The 21,984-nt window shown below is 38.9% G+C and overlaps 1 protein-coding gene across 1 annotated transcript in view; it reads left to right on the forward strand.

The window, feature by feature from the left end:
• The window catches only part of ZPLD1 (zona pellucida like domain containing 1), a 66,155-nt gene extending 44,450 nt beyond the window's left edge, over window positions 1-21,705 (forward strand). The window contains exons 5-11 of the mRNA XM_042459776.1: window positions 3,640-3,712; window positions 8,936-9,033; window positions 10,942-11,022; window positions 15,544-15,715; window positions 17,988-18,096; window positions 20,141-20,170; window positions 21,527-21,705. Coding sequence (XP_042315710.1) covers window positions 3,640-3,712; window positions 8,936-9,033; window positions 10,942-11,022; window positions 15,544-15,715; window positions 17,988-18,096; window positions 20,141-20,170; window positions 21,527-21,705 — 742 coding nt within the window. The remainder of the gene's footprint in view (window positions 1-3,639; window positions 3,713-8,935; window positions 9,034-10,941; window positions 11,023-15,543; window positions 15,716-17,987; window positions 18,097-20,140; window positions 20,171-21,526) is intronic.
• The last annotated feature ends 279 nt before the right edge of the window (window positions 21,706-21,984 follow it).

The following is a 21,984-nucleotide window of genomic DNA, read 5'->3' on the forward strand; positions in this document are numbered from 1 at the left end:
ATCCCCATCCAAACCAAATACACCAAAGCTAGCCTCTTCACTCTCTGTACATAAAAAGTATCAATTTGAAAAGAAAGAAAGAAAGAAAGAAAGAAAGAAGGTGTAAAAGATAAAAGAAAAGTATACAGAGAGGGAGAATGGGGGAGGAGGAAGAAGGAATATTATTTCAAAGAATTTGGGTGCTATAAAATTAGTTTAGCAGCAAAGTCTCTACTTTGGTACTTGCATTAAGGATGAAATTTGCTTAGGAAATTCTGATTAATCTCACCATACCTGAGGGACATAAAGAGACATTTTATTTTAACAGTAATTATTTTTACACAATAGAATATCTGTCTGTAATCGTTTGCTTGTCACTAGTTCAATCCTATTTTAATGTTGACCTTTTGTTCGTTTTTAACTATTTTGTAATTATTTGAGTTTGATCCCTTGAGTTCCCATCTGGGGAAAATGGTGGGAAATAAAGATATATTCTAAGGACATTCAAAGTATAGATAAATAAAATAAAATAAATAAAAGTAAATTAAAATAATAACAATGATAAGTATAAAATGTGTGTTTATATATGTGTGCATGTGCGCACGCACTTGCACTTGCAGCATTTCTTCCTGTGTGTCTGTCTTAGGCTATTCAAAAATATTTAAAACTGGTCCAAAATGTGTCTCTTCAGTGTTGTGAAACCCTGATGAGGAAAAATCTAGACTGATTAGAATCTCCACAGTTCAGGATTTATTCTGCACAAAATTCATGCATTCCCCTCCCCCCATCTCACACAGAAATCAGAATTTTCTGTGAAGGAATATTATGGCTTTGCCTTAGATCCACAAGTGTGAAACCTGAACACCTGAAACTTGGTATGCACACTCCTCCAGAGTCTGCACTTTGGAGATATTTGGGTTTTTTTAAAAATCAATAATTTTAATTAGTTAGCTAAAATCTGTATGTCTACTGCAGTACCACATTGAGTTGCTAGTTGACATTGAGTGATGAGGTCAATGGGTAACAGACACCATGCTCCTCAGGAGTAATAGCAAAAAGCCTTGAGGTTTGGTCCAAATGTTTGCAAGTAGCTTTAGCTGGAATACCAGAACACCAGGTTATGTAAACTCCTGATTTTTTCTCATTGCTGGCCTTTTCTCAGTGTTTCTGTCTGTTAAGTCAAATATGAAAATGAGACTTCCTGTTAATAATAATAATAATAATAATAATAATAATAATAATAATAATAATAATCAACATATCTGTTGCCAGATATGTGCAGTAGAAGATAGGAAAAGGCTGAATGAATGGGAATGGAGGAGGATGAAAAGAAAACACAGAAATAGGGGAAAAGAGAGGGGGTTATAATTGCTATTTTTATTTTAATTATAGCTATTGCACCTGGAGCAGATTGTACAATTAGCTGGCCTAGATTCCTAGTTTCATTAAAAGAAAGAATAAATGTACTGTACTATATGTTTATATGAGAATCATACTGCTTTAATTGTTAAGGCTCTTTCCTAGGGAAACTTGAGACTTGAGATATTTAGAAGCTATGAAAGTACTGAAGAGAGTTGGATGATTAAATCAGTTTAATTCTGTAGGGAAGATAGGACTCAGGTCATTTTAGGGCCTGTAGTTCTGGGGAGTGGATGAGAGCTTTGTCACAAAGAACTCTAAATATCTCAGAAACCTGCAATTTCTAGAGTTCCTTAGGTAGAAGACATGACAATGTGATATGGAATGTATATAACTGTACTGCAAACATATTTCATGCCTCTAGCCTTTGTAGAAACAACATAACTTTAATGTAAATATAATGTAGGTTTATAACTTCTGTAGGAGCCAAAATAAGAGGCAAAATGTGCAGTCAGTTGTCAAATATTCTGGAAAACATGAACCAGCTACTAGCTTTCAGTATGCTTTATTAATGATTGAAGCCCAGCTTGACTCACATTAGATCTTAGGAGATTTAAAATTGAAGAGTGACTGGTCTCTGCGCAGTAGTTGCTGTGCTGGCTAAGGGAAATGGGAGAGTTGTAGTCCAATACAGTAATATTATCAAGTAAAGGTTTTAAGCTTAAAAAACACTTTTCCTGCTTCAACTCGGTAATGCCTACAATAACCTTGAATCAGGTCAATATGACTTTTTCCATTTTACAGATGGGATACAGTCATGGGGCTTATATGAACCAAACCTTTGGTGCCTTACATAGGATTCAAAACTTTGTAGAATCCCCATGCCCAGGAAACCTAAATTTGTTAAATACTAGACTTCTGACAGCACCTCTGTTAAATACTGCACCTCTGGCAGCTCCTAAAGGTACAAGATCCCGCAGAGGAGAAAAGATGGTAAAGAAAAGGGATCATTGTTGACGTGCCCAACAAACTCCTGGCTGCAGGTTACGTACCAAATTCCATGCAAAAAAAACAAAACAAAATCAAACAATCCCCCCCCCACCAATCAACCCTTTCATTAGCATAATGAATACATGATGTGTAAATTATGCTGTTTGGATCTGGACAACTAGGATGTGACAACCCTAACAGCAAGCAAGCAAACATGAGAAACACACCTGGTGTCAGCTAAAGGTGAGAAGGGGCCAGTACACACCACCATAAAGCGACGTGCTGCTGGAGATACTAGGGTCAAAGAGCGCGCACCAACCACATGCTGTTTAACCCTAGTCCGTGGCAGTGCTGTCATCATGGCAGCCTCCCATCCACTTGGGGGCCACCATGATGCCGGCGCTGCCTTACAGTGTCCCCATGGCCACACGGGGATGCGACGTTATCAGGGCTGCTATGCAGCCCTTATGACGTTGCAGGAAGGAGCTGCATTTCGCAGCTCCTTCCTAGAGCGGCTCATTCCTGCGACAACTACTTGGCCACAAGAATGATCCTGAGGAGAAGAGGCCTCCCCTTTCTCCTCCTGGCTGTCCGGATGTCCAGGGGCATGAAGCCCCAAGGACATCCCTTTTCTGGCCCATGGAGAAACAGCATTTTGCTGCTTCTCAGTGGCCTGGAAAACACCGGATTAGGGCTGCAGGGCTGCCGGTGAGCTTGCCCTGGCCCCAATCCAGCATGAAAAGTGGCGGATGCAGGCTGCCACTTTGGGGTGGTCTGTACTGGGCCAAAGAGAGGTAGGAGAAGAGATAGTTGGGTGAGTAGATGGGTGGGTTGGAGAAAGAGAGAGAAATACCAGCATGGATGAAAAGGGGTTTGTGTGAGGAAGAAGAGACAGGGAGGAGAGGGAAAGACAAAAAACACAGGGGTAGGAAAAGTTGAGGGTTTTCTAACCCAAGTAAAGTGGTAGTGGTTGAATTAGTTTTAGGATGGAGAAATAATTAGGAGTGGTATGATGATCATGGGTATGAATGCAAGCAAAATGGGTAAACTCTCTATTTCTTTTAAAATTATTTCTATGACTATCTACTGCAGCTCATGGAACATTAATGATTGTTATCTTTGGTCACTTTGTTTGATCCTTTGTGTTTAGCAATGCCCATTGCTTCAAAGCGCTGTCAGATTCTACTATAAACTTCTGTTTGTAACATTTTATAAGCAAAAGAAAAAAGACAAACATCAATGAAATATGACATTGTTAACAATGACAAAAGTGATCCCACCAAGAGTTTTTGCTTTCTAAATCTTTTCTAGGTCATCAGCTGCTATATCTGTCAGAGAGAACAATGGTACATTTGTTAGCACTTTGAATTTGCTTCTTTACAATGTAAGTACAAAGAATGAGAAGTTTCTTGTAAACAGTAACATATTTTTTTTTTTTGCTAAGGAACCCACTTTGATTGCTCTTAGAATGCTACTGGTCTTCAGCAAGATGCTACAGTGTCAAATAGTTTGTTTTGAAGATTTCATGACATTCCATTTTGCTTCTCCTTCCCATTTGCTTCCTCTCTCCAGTCAGTAAATCTTTCATGTCCACTGAGCATAGTTATGCTGCATTGGATTATTGATTGCAGTGCCACCTCATGAGGGTTTCCCTCCCCTAAGTCTTTTTATTTTATTTCTGTAAATATTGGGATTCCCTGAGCATGTTGATACTTTCCTCTTGGATGTTGGTGGTGCTTTTTTCATTGTATATGCAATAATGCTCACAACCTAAACCCAAAGTTTAGAGGGAAAACTGATGGTTGGAATCTAGACTAAATCATAGTTAATGAAAGTATTAGTAAGTAAAATAGATTTAACAGTTACAAAACAATTTGAAATGTAAAGTACTGGAAATAATTTAAGAAGACTAAATGCATATTAAACAATTTAATAGATTAAAACAGTTTTTTTTTAAAAAAAAACACCAATGAAATTAGCCCTCACATTAGTCCTGATACTTCCTATCTCACAAGAAGGAATGTATTCCTTCATATTGATCATGCCCAAGCTAGTGGAATAACTACTATTTAGTAACCACTGCTATGGAAAATAGAATATTTCCATAGGAAAGAGTCAATGTTATTTTCCTTTGGACACCGTAAAAGCTACTATTTTGAAAAGCTCCTTGGGACAGCTAATGTTTTCCCCTTTTTAGCATGATAATCCAATTTGAATATATGTAATTGTGTACACTTGTATTGCATAAAGAGGGACATTGGAAAGAAAATGTAAAAGCCATTTACCGACTTATATTTATAACAGCAACACTAATCTTCCAAATGTTATTTTTGTGTTGATTAAAAATTTTATTCAACCATTCAAATGCCTGATTTACAAATCAGTTTTCCTTCTCTCAAGCAGCATTTTAGTAAATTACAAATCCATTTTTTGGATTATTATTCATGTCATCATGGACCTGGGTTATAATTCATGCATCTGATTTAGAAGTCAGTGCTTTAGACTTGGGAGTATAATGAACGAGCTATAAATACCATAGTGGAATATTTTCAATCACATTTAAACAAATTTCCTGTTTGCAAGTTTTGCTGTGTTACAGTACATAGTTCTGCAGAGCATATTAAAATGAGATAGATGGAACATGATATTACTTCTACTCCAAAAAAGGTACTTTTCTGTAAACAGGAGCAAAACTGGAAACTTCCTTTAAACTTTTAGGAATAATTGTTCTTGTCTATTTCGTACAGATTATTGAGCTTTATAAAGTTCAGTTGAACTATTAGAACTCTTGGGAATGTATCTTAAAGAGCCTTAGCTTTTTCTGCCTAAGGTGAAGCATAAATATAATCCTTTCCTCCTAACCAAAGGTTGATAGTGTGTGAAGACTGACGGGAATGGCGGCCTGGGGGCAGAGTCAAGGCGTAGCATCTACTGACACATGTCCTGGCTCTGCCCCCAGGCTGGCATGACACAGTGCGCAGTGTCATGGTGCTCCTCTGGGACTGCATCTAGATGATGAAGCACCAAAGGAGTGCTGTAAAACCACGTTACTGGTGGCTGCAATGGCCTTTCCGTGGTGAAAAAAGGAGCCACTTTTTGTAGCTCCTTTTTGTGCCATGGAAAGGCCAGATAGGGTTTGTGGTGTACAGTTGTTGCAGCCCCGATCTGGTGAAGATGGAGGTGGCTGTAGGCCACCTCTTCAGGATCGGTCTGCACAGCTCCTTTGGGACCTGAGGTAAAATTCTCACAAGTGCAATAAACATAAAGCTATAATAAATTAAATAGCTAATGTGATGATGCCCTTACTCTAATGTCTTGTGCAGTTTTACCCAATATGCCATTTACAATGTGCCATTTTATAATTTTGTATTGTTCCATTTTACTATTTTCACCCAGGATACTTCTGTGAATCAATCCTGTACCTTGATTCTGTAAATAAAACCTTATGGTGAACATGAGTGGATCATTTTAAAGACAGCTGTAGCAATAGCTTCATCCATTTAGAAAGTGGGGCTGAACAGGTGCAGAGGAACTGGGGCCACACCTGCCCTGTTTTACACACACACTGGATGTTCAGGGATCACACTTCTTCATTTGCTATAACATAAAGCATCATGGACCAAAATGAACACTCATAGGTTAAAAAAAAACCAGAAATTGTTTCATGCTGAAATATTTCGTATTAATATGATGGCTCTAATTTGCTAAAGCAAAATCACAATTCTGGATGACTTGTTCTTCCTGTTGGTTTTCTGCTCAGTTTATACATATGCATCCAGTAGGACTACTTGGTAAAAAAGAGATGCTGATGGGTAAGGCTTTTGGTAGAGTCAAGCCCTCATTCTGTGAGGAGAGCAGTTAATTAAACATGAATATGAAGCATTTTCATTTCCATACATTTAAAATTTAATATTCTCTAGTCAGACTGTGCTGTGTTTGCATAATGGATTGAAGGACAATTTCACCCGCTGCCAGAATATGGTTTAAATACTTTTAGAATAGAGTGCACTCTTTGCTGGGGTGGTGGTGGTGTGTGTGTGTGTGTGAACACCGAAAGTCTTGTTAAACTCACTTCATGATCCACACTCCCCCCCCCAACAAATCATTAATGGTCTAAATTAATAATGCAAAAGCTATTATTTTATATGTACTTTAATTAACATTTGACAATTTTTACACACCACATTTTAATCAAAATTAGAACCAGGGACATAGGAAAGAAAAATAGTTTAGGAAAACTTACTACAGGAAGAAAATAATGTTATTGCTATGGAGACAGGAAGCAACTGCAAGCATGGGCAGGAAGGGCAATATCTATCAGTTCCAGTTTCTCCCATATTTTGATGTTAAAATATAATGATCTTTCCATCTGGAATAAGGAAAAAATATAATTTTGGCAAATTTATAACAAAAATAAACTGAAATAAAAGTTTCACTTACCCGTAAACTAGGTTACGTTGATCAGAATAGTGGTGGTCAGCTGTAGAAGGGATGGGGATCATTTCCTCCCACGGTTCCCCATGGACAATTCTGTCATTTCCAGTTGATTCTCACCATTTGGAGGTTTTTTTTGGAGGGGGTGGAGTCCTGAGGACAAGAAGACCCATTTTTGTTGCTCCTCCCTTTTGCTCTCTCCCCCTTTTTTTTGCACCCAAAGGCTCCCAAGTGGCTAATTACCTCTAGATTTAGCCATTTCCCCCTATTTTGTGGCATCTCCAACTGGATTGTCAATTCAGTTTTGAAAATTCAGTTTTAGGTCCTACAGACCTAAAACAGTTCAGGGATGAAATTGGGATTAAACAACCAATTGTACTCTTCAGAGGTAATGATACAGTAGGCTTGCCATCTGCTGATTTAAACATCTGCAGATGGCAAGGCTTGTTGTCCCCAATGGTAGCATGTCATCATTAGGGACAAGGGGACTTAAAGTCCCATGTTTTTTGGTATCCATGGGGTTTGTGTGTCTGGAACATATCCCCTGTGGATACCAAGGTCTGACTGTATTTTGACACCTTTGGGATAATCTATTTGGGATAGATGAGAGGTCACAGGTGGACTAGGAAGCACTCTTGGGGTTTGGAGATACGCCACATAGTCCATAAGTCACACTTTGTCAACTTCTATTTAATGTGTTTATTTGGGAGAATGTCCTGCAGAGTAAACTGATCATATGTACAGCCCTGTGTAAATTTACAGTGCTTTATAAATAAGACTTATTAATAACAATAACAACAACAACAACAAATGCAAAAGTCGGGAGCTTTCCGACTTTGAAGAACAGCTGCCAAAGTGAATTCAGGGACCTGCATTGGAGCCAAGCTGTACCCGGATGGTGGTTTTGGGGAGAAAAGCTGTGTGATATCACCAGGGTACAGCCCAAATGAAGCTTCAATTTGGCAGCAGTAAGACGTGTTTTTCAGAAATGTGATAATTCTCTTTCTGTGAAGATCTGGCTGAAAATGACTGGCAACCACATGCACAGGTACATTTATGCCTGCAAAATGCCATTTTAAGTATCATGAGACTTCTGGTCTTGTGAGTTTTCCCCCAGAGATCTGGTGTGAGATTCCCACTTGTTATCACCTGAATTCCTGCAATGGCCATACCATCATGAGACTTCTATCATGGAGGGCTCCAAACAGCCAGTTGGAGCCTTTAAAAGCCCTGGCCCCAGCTCCCCAAGCAGTCCAGTGTCATAAGAACCCTTTGGGTAGCATTGGTGTAAGTCTTTTGATACTAATTGTAAGAGAGCACTGTGTGTAAAAATGTATGCCAAATTGAACAGCTGGGTTATTTTCATGACAAAGAACTCCATATCTTGTTTTATAGATTTTATATGACATATTGAGTTATTTCCCCCCTATTCATCTATCATGATTATTTTGTTCCTTGCAAATTATCTGGCAACATTTGCAATTGCCACATACCTTTCTACTAGCACAGATCTTGATATAAACTGACATTCTTTCACCCCTGTAATCTATGACATTATTAAGCATAGTTCTCTGTAAGTACATTTGGTCGTCTTGAATTATACTGAAGTGCTGATCCAGTTTTATGTAGTTCTCAATCCATAATGTGAATCAGTGAAAGGTAAAGCCAGTCTGTTGTATGTATTACTTGTTTTTTTAAATGATTCTGGTAAATGACAATATCCTCACTGACTGGGCCCCGCATCGTCCAAACTGATATTCAGTGCCAAATAGGGGTTTGGGAATCTGGGATACTGTTTCTTTGCTGCAAAGTAGCTAGGGAGCCCATTTGCAGGACTTAACAATCAAGTGAAAGGATTGCCCTCGGAAGCTCCCGACTTTGAAAATCGGGCCTCTGACATGATTTCTAGCCGGATTTTAGGTGGGATGCAGCTGGGTGGTGGCATCAGCAGCATTTTTGTGTGATAATACCCAGCTGCATCCTGCATTCAACTTTAAAATGGAAGAAGTAAACTGGCTTATTTTAAAATGCGATAAGCTCGATTTTCTCTAAAGCAAAGGTTTGGAACAGAGTATGTGCCAACTAATGCTTTCAGTGCCTAAACTCACCACAGATTATATCTTGAATTTGTTCACCAATTGACGACCAATATTTCTTGTTTTTGTTTTTCCAGGACTCTACCTACAGCCAACAACTGATCATCCCCGGTACAGGGTTACCTTTGAAAACAAAGGTTTTTGCAGCTGTGAGAGCAACTAATCTTGATGGAAGGTACTGTAAATGACATCATCAATTTTCTTTAACCTGTATGTGAGCCTAGGCATACATCTGCAGATACAAAGTTACCTTACTGAATTGGAACTTTATGTCATCCAGTATGGCTCATTCTGTCAGGTAGCTTCCTCCAGGACCTTGGACAAAGTCCCCTCCTCCTCCAATTGCTATGTGAATCTTCTGCATGGACATTGTATGAGCAAATATGTGAAGAATTTGGGAACATATCTTACATGAAAACACCACTGTCATTCTTAGATTGCAAATGCTTAGTATTAGATTTTGACTGAAGAAACATAAGCTTCACAGTGCTTTTAGTCTTTTGTTGTTGTTAACTGACTTTGGCTTGATCTGATTCATGGTGATCCTGTGGATGAGTTATCTCCAAGCTTCCCTATCCCCCGCTAATCTGCTTAGGTCCTGAAGATTCCCATGTCTAAGATGATCTATGCAGTAAACAAAGCACATGCTGATGTACTTCTGGAAATACTTGATGTGCTCTATTAACCATCATGTTTGCCATATGGTCCCTAGTGCCTCTTCCTTTCCTGAACCCTACTTGCACCTCTAGAATTTCTCTCTCTATATATGATTAGAGTCTATTTGCAGACTTCTAAGCATAATTTTGCTTGTATGGGAAATTAATGCTATGCTGCAGTCTTTTGTGTCTCCTTTTTTATGACTGGGAAAATATATTGATTGTTTCCAGTCTGTGGTCCACTGTTTTGTCTTCCATAGTTGTTGGCATATTTTAATTAGTGCCAGAGTTGATTCTGTCTATGTGGATTGTAGCAGTTCAATAGGAATATCTTATGTTCCTGGTGATTTATTCTTCCCAATTTTTCTTAGAGCAACTCCCATCTTGTTTTCTAGAAATTGCGCTTTGTCTTTGTATGGGTCATCCTTTCATTTGTCATTCATTTTTTCTAATAGACTAGATTGTTTTTCTAAGAGACTAGGCTAATAGACTTTACTTTATATTTGAAGTATGGAAACAGAAAAAAAAACATGCAGAATTTAACCACATTGACAATCATTTAATTTTCAGCTCTCAGGAATATAATTTAAATGTACATATATTCTACCAATGTCAAAGATTTTTCTAATGCAAAATTAATTGTAATTGTAATACAGACAACCCAAAAGGAACCTGAATTTATTTGAAATGTAATGCATATGGTACATACATATGTGCATATATAAGAATGACAGATGGTTGATGGCTTTCTAAGGTATATTTGGGAATACGAATCCTAGTGACAAACTGCAAGGATTTTTGTACGGTAATGAAGTCATGTTGCTTCCTGCCATGTGCTTTAGAGACAGAAGAAGGCTTAGGTGATTTAAATCCTCCTCCAGGGTATTATAAAATCTATAAAGACCTGTTATTGCTGTGGTAAACCTTCACTAAAGCAGGTTCCATGGTACAGATACTATCTGCTGTACATATTCTTTTCTTGCTCCTTCTATTACAATTATTTTACCTTCGCAGAAGCTAGGAGGAGCAAACACAGCAACACTGTTTAGTAGCTGTCATTTCTACAAAAGAGTCTTCGGGTTCTCAGGGAGGCAGGGTGGTACTTTCTCAGGATCCAGCAGAATTTGGCCTTCTAGGGTTGTGAAATATCACTGAGAAACCGCTGTCCCTATTCCCTCCTTCCCACTGAGAAGTGGTACCTATTTATCTACTTCCATTTGCATGCTTTCAAACTGTTAGGTTGGCAGAAGCTGGGACTAGCGACAGGAGCTCACCCCATCATGCAGCATTCGGGCCTCAACTGCCAACCTTCCTATCTTCTGATCTTCAGAACTGGCATCTTAACCATTAAGCCACCACATTCCTAACATCTGAATATAGTGAATTCCAAGTAATGTATTAACTGGTAATTATATTTTATTGCACAGATGGAATGTTTTGATGGACTACTGCTATACAACTCCATCTGGAAATCCAAATGATGATCTGAGATATGATCTCTTCTTTAGGTAGGTATGTTCCAAATATATGTTTCTATCACTTTGTCTTGATGGAATTATATGGATTAATATATGAATCATTTTCAGAAAGTTCTGATTTAAATAATTCTTTGCTTATAGGTAATGCTTCTTTACACTGGTGAAAATAGATACCAGCACAAGTCATGAGTAACCTTTACAGAAGAACTGAGTTCTTGTATATTAGTGGAAATATAGGGAGATAATCTTAAATCTAATAATCAATTATTAAAGGGTATTAAATAACAGAGGATAAGGCTGTCAATGCTATGATATCAAAGTAACCACATCAATAGTACCCCAGAGTTTGGTTCCCAGACATTGGGGCTGAACAGATAGGCCAAAATAAAGCTGCTTTGGGTCACTTTTGAGATATGCTGTTTAAATGACACACACATCTTAAGAGGCCAGAAGCTGTGCCAAAGCTGTGCTCCAGTGGTTAGGAATGGAACATAGCTTTGGCACAGCTTCTGGCCTCTTAAAATGTGTGTGTCATTTAAACAAAATACCTCCAAAGTGACTCAAAGCCACTTTATTTTGGCCTGTCTGGTCAGGCCCATTGTTTGACTTCAAGTCCTCAAACCTTTAGTCAGCATTACCAATGGTTAGGGTTTCTGACAGCGGTATCTGGTAACATTTGGGTATTCATGACTAGGAACCATTAAACTATATAATCTGTCCATTATGGTAAGCAGTGCAGTTCTGAAAAATGTTCACCGTAGAAATGAATGGGATACACTCCTGTCCTGCTTGAACTTCCTGTAGGTATGTGGTTAGCCAATGTGGGATTAGAATACTAAATTTTGGTCTAATGCAGCATGGTTTGTTTGTTATGAAATGAGAGTCCAAACCATCTGGATGATGGTGGTGGGGAGCAACTTTAATCATGGGACCACTTGCTCATCAGTTATAAACTTGCCAAGTGATATTTGATGCTAGAAGCATATCAACAATATATCACATAAAGGGTAATCTGTAACCATTCTGATTTACAGTATCATCAGTGGGACTTGGTTGTGATGTGCCTTCAAATTGTTTCCTACTTATGGCAATCCTAAGGCTAATCTTTCATGGGATTTTCATTGTTCAGAGCGGGTTTGCCTTTATTTTCCTCTGAGGGTGAGAAAACAGAGGCTGAATGGCTTTGATTGAGAGTTCCTGCATGGCAGGGGGTTGGACTGGATGGCCCTTGTGGTCTCTTCCAACTCTGTGATTCTATGATTCTAAATGTGACTTGCCCAAGGTCTCCCATTGGATTTCCATGCCAGAGTGGGGATTCAAACTGTAGTCTCCAGAGTTGAAGTCTGACCCTGAAACTACTACACCACACTGGTTCTCATCATTTTGTGTAGCCCTGGTGGTTCAGTGGTTAAATGCCAGCACTGCAGCCACAAGGTTGTGAGTTTGATCCCAGGCAGAGCTCCAAGGTCCACTCTGTCCACCATCCTTTCTTAGGTAGGTAAAATGAGTACCCAGCTTGTTGGGGGCAATTGGTTTACACATTGTAAACCTATTAAGAAGTGCTAGTTCACTAATAAGCAGTACAGAAATGTACTTGCTGTTATTGTATGTGTAGGTTATTTTTCTTTGAATTTTAATTAACACAAGAAAAAGTATGTCTATCCAGAGTGGGTATCACCCCCAGGAAGCTTTGTTAAGCAAATATAAATCTACTGAAACATGGTTGAAATATAGAGATAAACTAAAACTAGATATGAAAACTGAAAACTTAGAGTTAAAAGAAATAGAAGACATCTCAAAGATGGAGATTAAAACACATTGGTTTCTGTATACTCAGATAAAAGAATTTTCAAATCTGATTTAAAAACATAGCGAGTCTACATTTCAAATAATGAGTTTGATGTTATTTTTTTTAAAAGAAACAAAAACAAATGGCTAGTTTTTATAAATTACTTTTAGCAAGAAAACTTGAAGATGAATTCATAAAATATCACATGGTGAGATGGGCTAAGGACCTAGGAAAATAAATTCAATTAGATAACTGGCTAAAAGTGAGACAGTATACCGATAAATTTACCTAAAACCAAAACTTAAAGGAAAACTTCTTCAAAATGGATACCAGGTGGTATCTGACACCTGTTAGGCTTACAAAAATCTATAAAAATAATATCATCTGTTGGAAATGTCAGAAAGATCAAAGTACATAAATCCACATGTGGTGGACATGCCCTGTGAAAGCTAAATTCTGGAAGTCACTTCATTTTAAAATTTGTAGTTTATTAAAGATATATTTTGAGCTTTCTCTGGAGTTATATATGCTAAATATGATGCATGGAATTAAATCAGAGATAGATCCAGATTTTGGAAAGTGATCTTATACATTGTCTCAGCTGCACAAGTCTTAATTGCACAGAAATGGAAATCAATGAATACACCATGTTTAGATAATTAGCTATTTAAGTTGCTTGACCCATATGAGCTGGGCAAACATTCATCTGTAATGGAAAGACAAAATTTTGATACTCATAAACAAACCTGGCAAATATTGATAGATTACTGTGAACATTCCTGGAGTTATACTAGCTAAGGCATTAAGTAAAATAAAGGAATAAGGAAATATGGAAATATTGAAGAATATGAACTGGATAGGAATCTATCTTATAAGGAATACTGTTAAGCTTTGAGGAACTGATAAATATTAAATGGAAAAGAAGTGGTTAATATTACAAGTATCTTGCACAATACCTTGACTGGGCGAGTGGAAGAGTAATGCTATATATGGCAATAAGTGGAAAGTGAATGTATGGGTTGATTTGTTTTTTGACATTGTATTTTAATGAACTGGATTACTTTTGAGGGGAATTATAGCTATATATGTTTGTTTATGTTTTTGTTTGTTAGTTAATTGTTTTATTGTTGCTATTTGCTCATGTCTGTTGTTTTCTTATTTGTAATATAATAAACACCCCCAAAAAGTTTATCTAGATAGCAATACTAATTTTTATCAAGACGTAAATCCGACTGAAATTATTGTGACTTTAGGCGGGATACAGATCGCCAAAATGTAGCGTGGTGGCGGCGATCCTAGGGTTAGGAAGCGTGCACCATTCAGACGCTCCCTAACCCTAGTACGTCCTCCGTACGTCAAAATGGCGGTGCCTGTCTACATGGGCACTGCCATTTTGACGTGATGGCCACACCGTGTCCAAATGGCATGGCGCGGCCATGACATGCTGGCACCGCTACAGGGTGCTTGTGGCGCCCTTTCAGCAGTGCTGAAAGGAGCTCCGAAACAAAGCTCCTTTCACCGTGCATATCGCTAGCGCAGCCTTTACATGGCCATGGCAGCGATACAGAAGAGAATGGGGCCGAGTGGCCCCTCCCTTTCTCTCTCCCCCGCCACTGTCGGGATGTCCTTGGGGCATGAAGCCCCAAGGACACCCCTTTCCAGGCCGCGGGGAAGCAGTGTTTTGCCAATTTCCAGAGGCCTGGAAAAGCGGCGGATTGGAGCCTCCGGGGCTGTCGCTGTGGTTGCTCAGGCCCCGATCCATTGGGGAAAGGGGCAGGTGCAGGCTGCCCCAAAGAGGCAGTGTGTATCCCGCCTTAATTCTGAGTAAACATGGTTAATATAGTAAAATCGATCAAAATTTGCTTCTTTAGTCTCAGTATACTTTTGAAAAAAAAATGCTGCTTTGGAGGGCAAGCCCTACGCTAAATCATACCCAGCTTTGGCAACTTCGTCTATTCATTTAACTTTGAATACCTTATTTTTTGTATTTATAATGCCATGGATAACTTGATGTACAATTTCCATGTTTGATTTCTCTTATATAGAACAATAAATTTGCATGGTTTTGGCCACAAAGACTGAAAACCGCTCACAGGTACTCTTTGTTGCATGGGTACTGATAATAGGTTTTCCTTTGAACTAAACAACTATGCACACAAAAATGGATGTCTGAGATGAGATGGAGTCAAGGTGAGGGAATTTGGACAGGGCCCTGCCTTCTATGACATCATTAAGTTTACTGACCTTGTACAAATAAGTTTACTCACTTCTAAGTTGGACAATCATAGACAATATTGATCAACATAACAACATTAGTAGAAGCTGAACAATAGAGGAGGATAGTGTAAATATTGGGTTGCCCCTTGGGTGACAAATATGATGCAATAGCAAATGAAATGACTTCATATGATGGTGTTACATAATATTTGAAGTTGTGCATCACAGTTATAGGATACAAATGGAATAAAAACGGGGTATTCAGAAGTTGAACATTTTAATATAAAAACAAGTATTTACATTTATATAATTTTTCCATCATACAATTGAAGTGGTCATCCATCCAGTCATTGAAAAATCCAGCCCAGTTTTAGGTTCAGTAAGGTGGTTACGCTGTGTGTTTTCTCAGATGATACTGTGCAGGAAAACACTAATAATTCCTAAGCATGTCTCTTCATTTTGTAGCATTTATAATTCTGTACTCTTCTTTGAGACTCTGCAGTCTTGGAAACAGAAAAAAATAAACCCCATTTCTCTTCCTTCAGCTGTGACAAAGACCCTCAGACAACCATAATTGAAAATGGCAAGAGTCAGATGGGCCGTTTTTCCTTTGAAGTGTTCCGCTTTGTGAAGCACAAGAACCAGAAAATGTCCACAGTTTTTCTTCATTGTGTGACAAAGCTGTGCAGAGCTGATGACTGCCCCTTTCTTGCTCCTGTAGGTTTTGAATTGTTTTGGTAATGCTGCAATGGCAGTTCAACTGGGAGAGGTTTTCTTTTTTGTTTCACTCTGATAATACATGAGATAAAAACTGAAACATCTACTGTCATCCTTCACACACATTGGCCACAATCCTGTATTGCAGAGCACAGTGTAAAAGTTTTGAAGATTGAATTATGCTATGTCTCTCCTCTCAACCACAGATTTTATTATTTAGCTGCTCTCCCTCCCACTAGCCATTCATGGTTGATAAGGTATTGGAGAAGAGTTTGGCTATGTTCCCATAGATGATGCAGACCAAAAATATAATCAATTGAGTCCTCTCGAGGTCTCAGTGAATGATGTCTGTGATATCTATGAGAGCTGTTCAATGGTGGAACATACTTTCTTGGAGTGTGGTGGACTCTCCTTCTTTGGAGTTTTTTAAACACAGGCTGGATGGCCATCTGTTAGGAGTGCTTTGCTTGTGTATTCCTACATGGCAAGGGGTTGGACTGGATGCTTCTTGTGGCTTCTTCCAACTATGATTATGAGATCTATGTCTGGCTATGGACCATGAATACCACCATTCATATTTTTAGTCCTGAATGGCCATGGGAAAGACTGCCATGATGAATCCGGAGGCAGAGCCTTTAGTCACTGCAGTTCGAGGAAGAGAATGCCAGCATTTTCAATGAGAAAAAAGGAGACATATTCAAGGGTACATTATGCTTGTGTACATCACACAAATGTTGACTCCACTGCCTCCTATGTATAGGTCACACATGACTGGAATGCCTGCGGGAGGGATATAGACATTGCACAAACATTTGCCTCAACATGGGGAGGGATAAAACTAGAGATAGGGACCCAGGAATAAGTTAGGCCTTCACACAAAGGTGTGAAGAGGATTTTGTAATGGCCTTCAGCTGATCCTGAGTAAGAGCTCTCATGACTGGGAGTCCTGTTTTACCAGGATTGCCAGTCATGAGAGCCCTGTAATGGTACTCATCCAAATGCCATTAAAAAAGACTCTTCGGAACTTTGTGTTCATTTTGTGAAACACTGTGGAACTACTGGGTGCACGAGAGGACTAGCTGGGGTGGGATATATTTGTATGGCAGTGCCCCCATTACCCATGTATTTCCTCTGCCTTTGGGCAATTGTCTGAACAGACTATAGTCAGAGAAGAATGTGGCAATACACAATGCAGGAAATACACAGAGGGCAACACTGTAGATAACAGTTTCCTCTTTGCACCAAATGTATGGTGAATAATTTCTAGATATAAACGCTAATCTCTAGATATAATCCATGCATCTAGAATAAGTGGATACATTATGTAACATTTGAATCACATGTAGCCCTTGGGAAGGTCCTGTGCAGCCCTTGGAATGCCTCCTGGCCCTTCCAAGCTCCCACCACTAACTCATGATGGCTGAAAACAAATTAGGCAAACAAACAAACAAAACAAAACAAAACAAAACAACCAGAACAGCTACATATGTTGTTTTGGGAGTTACCCCCAAGCAGCAACACCTCCTCCCCTAAACAGTAACAGAGAGTGATGTAACATAATTGCTAGGTGCAAAATGGTGGCCACAACCTTTTGGCTGCAGGTCTGGAGCAACCAAAACAGGCTGGTGCTGTCCTCTAAGTTTTGGGGCATGCTCTCCTCCCAATTTAGAGCAAAGCCAACTAATGTGGATGAAGATTACATGCAAAACACTAATGGAATGGAACATATACTACAGATTCCAAAATAATGGTTTATATCTAGAGATTAGAGTCCATAGTTCCTGTCATAAAATGGGGCACAGGGGTATCACAAAAGGAGAGCATGGGAGATGATTTTACCAGTTTGCCCTTCCACCAAGTGCACCCTCTTTTACCATTTCTGAAGAACTGCTGTAGAGGATTGGGAAGACCTCTAGAACAGCACAAAAGGTGACATGAGAGCTTTAAGGGGAGAAGAAAATCAGACATTATTGACTGTCCTTTGTTTAGTATAAGCCCTTGTTGGATTAAATCCTCACCATTTACAGAAAGGTTTTTGTATATCAAAATCCATTCTGAATATGAAAGGAAACAAACAGGAGTAAACAACATTGGATTGAGGAAATATTTCAATACATTCAATGCAATATGAATTTCTGTGTATAAGAAGTTAAATAATAACAAAGAATCACCTTCACCAGAGCCCTAGAAGATAATGTATTATATGTTAACAATCAGGAATGAAATAGCTCACTCCATTCTGTAGTCATGACTGTTTGGGTTCTCACTCCAGATTTGCAGCAACAGAAAAAGAAGAGACGTGGCAACGAGAACCACTTGGAGTCCTCAGAGCACATCTGGAAGTGCTGTCATCTCTGCTGGCCCCATCATTACTAGGACTGGTAAGAAAATTATTATCATGGCATGATTTCAAAGACACAACCAAATATTTTCCTATTTGGAGAAGGTATCCAAAATTATAGTGCTACAATTCGCTTCAACTGCAATGGCAATAGCCTATGGAATCCTGGGGTGTGTAGTCTGTTGAGATACCAGCGTTCTCTGGATGAAAATTCTAAATGCCTCTCCATGAACTGCAAATGACAGAATGCAACAATATATGCTCCCCTATATTTTTAGCTCAAAAATGAAAACTGCTGACATTAGAAGCCCGCAGAAGCAATGTGTTTCCTCTAGAGCAATGTAACTTCCACATTGTTGTAAGAAAAAAACCCCTGTGTTGTTTTCAGAGAGGTTCATGTGGAGGGGTTGATGTACCTAGGTGGGTCCTGTGAGTAGAAAAATGGTATTTCAAACCTTTCCCCATGTCCACTATACAATGTCCTTGTGCTCATGACAGGCTTGGTCCAGTGGTTCTCCACATACCAAAGGGGAAATCTCAGAGGCAAGGAGAATGCTGTGTGTACTTAAACATGCTTGTGGGCTCTCCATGTGATTCAGGACCCTGACTTTGCAGGCTTTGAAATCTCACAAAGAGCCTCCATGCATACAACAGGCTCCCTCCTTCAGAAAGCCCCATCAAGCATGTGGGAAGCAATGGAGCCAATTATGAAGATGCTAGAAGCATTATGGCCAGATAGTGTATCTCAGATTTCTCCTTATGTATGATAGGGAATGCTTGAACAGAGCTTAAGGTACATAGACACTTACTTCATTGCCACATTTAAAGTGTCAGGATTTATTTCTCATATGAGAATAGCTTGTACATTTTGAAATTTACTGTTGATTAGAAAAGTTCAATTTCTGAAGTGCATGTTTGGCATATGGTAATTCATTTGTTCTCTTCCTTATTTGTTCTTTGTCTGCCAAGATTTAAGCTGTCACATTACATTACTGTCACAGTACATTGAAACTGTCCATGTCACATTATGAGGGTGATGCAATTAATATCTTGCAAATAAATAAATAAATAAATAGACAGACAGACAGACAGACAGACAGAAGCTCCAGATCGGAACTTCACATTCCTGCCACACACTCTGTCTTCAAGTAGCAAAAGTTGAATTAGTCAATATTTTGATGTCCAGTCACCAATTGTGCTTGCTCTGTATGAGAAAAAATGTGTTTCTTAACCAGTGTCTAAAAAGGGATTGAATCATCTGCCTTGAGTTAAAAATTGAAAACTTACCCAGTCCTCTAAAGAGGAAGATCAAGTAAGGTAGGTGGGTGGATGGACAGGGGAAAAAGCAAAGAAGGCAAATTGGGGAAAGGGATGTTGTGCTTACAATTTTAGCGTTTTTTAAAAAATGGAAATTAAATACATGGTTACAAATTATTTTCAAGAATCAATTAATTAGGGAGAATGCCTTTTAATGCTTAAGAAAATTGATCAATGATTGTTAGGATTTCAGTATGCAGTACTATCATAGGCAGGTCTACTCAGATGTAAGTCTCACCTAATTCAAGTAGGCTTATTCCTAAGAAGTGTATATGCGATTACTGCCTTATCTCTTCTTGTGACTGTCCTAAACCTGATTCTGACATAAACCTGATTCTGACATATACATTGATGGTGACAAACTAGTCACCTGAAATGGCTGTCACTATTGAAAGTATCTAAGGCCCGGTGCCTACCTTTAGAAATGTCTGGGCTGGTGGTAGCCTATTTCCCTCTGGAGGGAAGCCGCAGCTGCCAAACTGTGCAGTTTCTCTTCAAAGTAAAAAGAACCCGGTGTTTCTGGGTTCTTTTTAAGGTGCTGTGCAGACGCTGCATGGCACTTACATCACAATGGTGGCGCGCATGTACATGGGACACTGCCATTAGTACACTGCTACTCTGTACTAGGGTTAGGGACTGTGTGGTTGGTGTGCGGTCCCTAACCCTAGTATCATCGTCACCATGCCCCTTTCGACCCATCTGTCTTGGAAGAAGATATAGAAAAAGTGTCTTCAAATCACAACATACTTATTTTATCTTTTATACAGATGAGACTCCAACCAATAATTCACAACTTGGTAAGTTGTTCCAGTAACTGCAAACTAATCCCCCTTTGTTAAAAGGAGCATTTGAATCTTACACTAATAACTAGTGAAACCATTTGGATTTAGTCTGACATATTGAAGTATTTTCCATTAATTTACAGCAAGAAAATAAATGGTAAATGTTGAACATCCAATTAAATTTCTATGGTCATCTTTGAAAAGCTTAGCAGATTACAGTCTTCAAAATGGAGCTGACATTTAAGAAGCCAGTTGCAGGTTGGCTGATACTGTTGTGACCTGACATAGGTCATGTTCACATGTATGCTTTCCATAGAAGATTGTAAAACAGAGAAAGTGAAGAAGGAGTTTGAATATGTTGTAGTATTAAAGAAGATGACATTTAGCAATTAATTGGGGTCAAAAGCCAGCCTAACCTATGCATTCTAAGGGCCACTAATGAAGTTTGTGATGGTGGGGATTAAATATGTATTTCTATCAAATCAGAATCAATAGAATGATGCAATCCATTCTAGAGGCAATAAGATGGTGTAATCCTAATCACTTTAGGGGGAGAAAAGATAGACTGCAGCAGAGCCACTGTTTGATCCAGAGACTTGCTGGCTTTTACAATGGGTAGTGTGGGAGAAGGAAAGACATGGTTTTCTTGAATTGGCTTTAAAAACAACAACAACAACAACCCTATTTTCCTTCCATTTAAACCAAGAGAAGGCAACAAGATCCAGCAGAACATGTGTTTTCCTAGTGCATCTCTTTGTGGCGCCTACTATTTATGATCTGGGTCATTAGTGGCAGCATAAATTTCTGCCACTGTATTGAAGCAACTTCCATCTAGGGCCCTTCTTTCTATACCCTCCAATTGCCCCAGTTTGGCAGGAACAGCCCCAATTAATCCTCTGTCATCCCAGGTTTAAGTTCTAGTTTCTCTCTCCTCCTCACACTTTCCTCCTTTGCCCTCTGCTTATTACAGTTCTTGCAAACTGAGTTCAAAGTACAAACATAGTTTGAACTTGATTAATTCAGCATGGGAGATAGGACAGGAGGGAGTGGAATCTTGCCTTTCCCAATGGAAATTGCTGCAGCTTCTAGCTTATGTCATCTTGACCACACTCCACTGTTGCTTGGCCACACCTGTTGTTTTAATTTATAGAATGTCAGTGGGTATGTCCTACGTATTTATGGATTTCCTATTCCAGTTATATAAAGAGGAGTCCAAATTATTCTGTGATCCCAATTTCTCCTTCCTGGGAGCATAGGACTGCCTCTATAATTGTGAATCAAAGGCAACTTAAATATCTTCAGCTGGATCATGCCCAGAAAATGTATAATAATATTGTTAACACAGACCTTTCCGATTTCTTTTCTTTGTAGGCAGTCCGAATGGATCCTCTTTCCAGCTTAATTCAGTCACCAGTGCATTGATTTCAGGAATAGTAATTCTAGGAATCATAAGCACCATTTTCCTCATATTGTCCCTCCTCCTCCTCTACAGAAAGTGGCCCAGCGGAAGTCCAGTTTTGAGTGGTGTGCGAAACCCTGTTTTTAACTAAAAGGAACAAATCATTGGGAATTTCTCTGTGGGATTGCCAAGAAATGTATTTTCTTTGAAGTGTCACCAAGGCAGCATTCTGCCACTTTCAGATTCCAACTATTCTTACTTTTAGTCTTATATATGTTATTATAGAGTTAATAAGCAGTCAAGACAATGGTGGTTATTTTTCCTTTATGTTTATGTTTATGTGAATGATTGAGTTGTTTGACATTTTGCCAACAGGATTATAGATAACTGAAGTGGTTTCAAGCATACAAGTGGTATCATCAAGTTCTTA

Source organism: Sceloporus undulatus, chromosome 3 (genome assembly GCF_019175285.1).
Source record: "Sceloporus undulatus isolate JIND9_A2432 ecotype Alabama chromosome 3, SceUnd_v1.1, whole genome shotgun sequence".
Lineage (NCBI taxonomy): Eukaryota > Metazoa > Chordata > Lepidosauria > Squamata > Phrynosomatidae > Sceloporus > Sceloporus undulatus.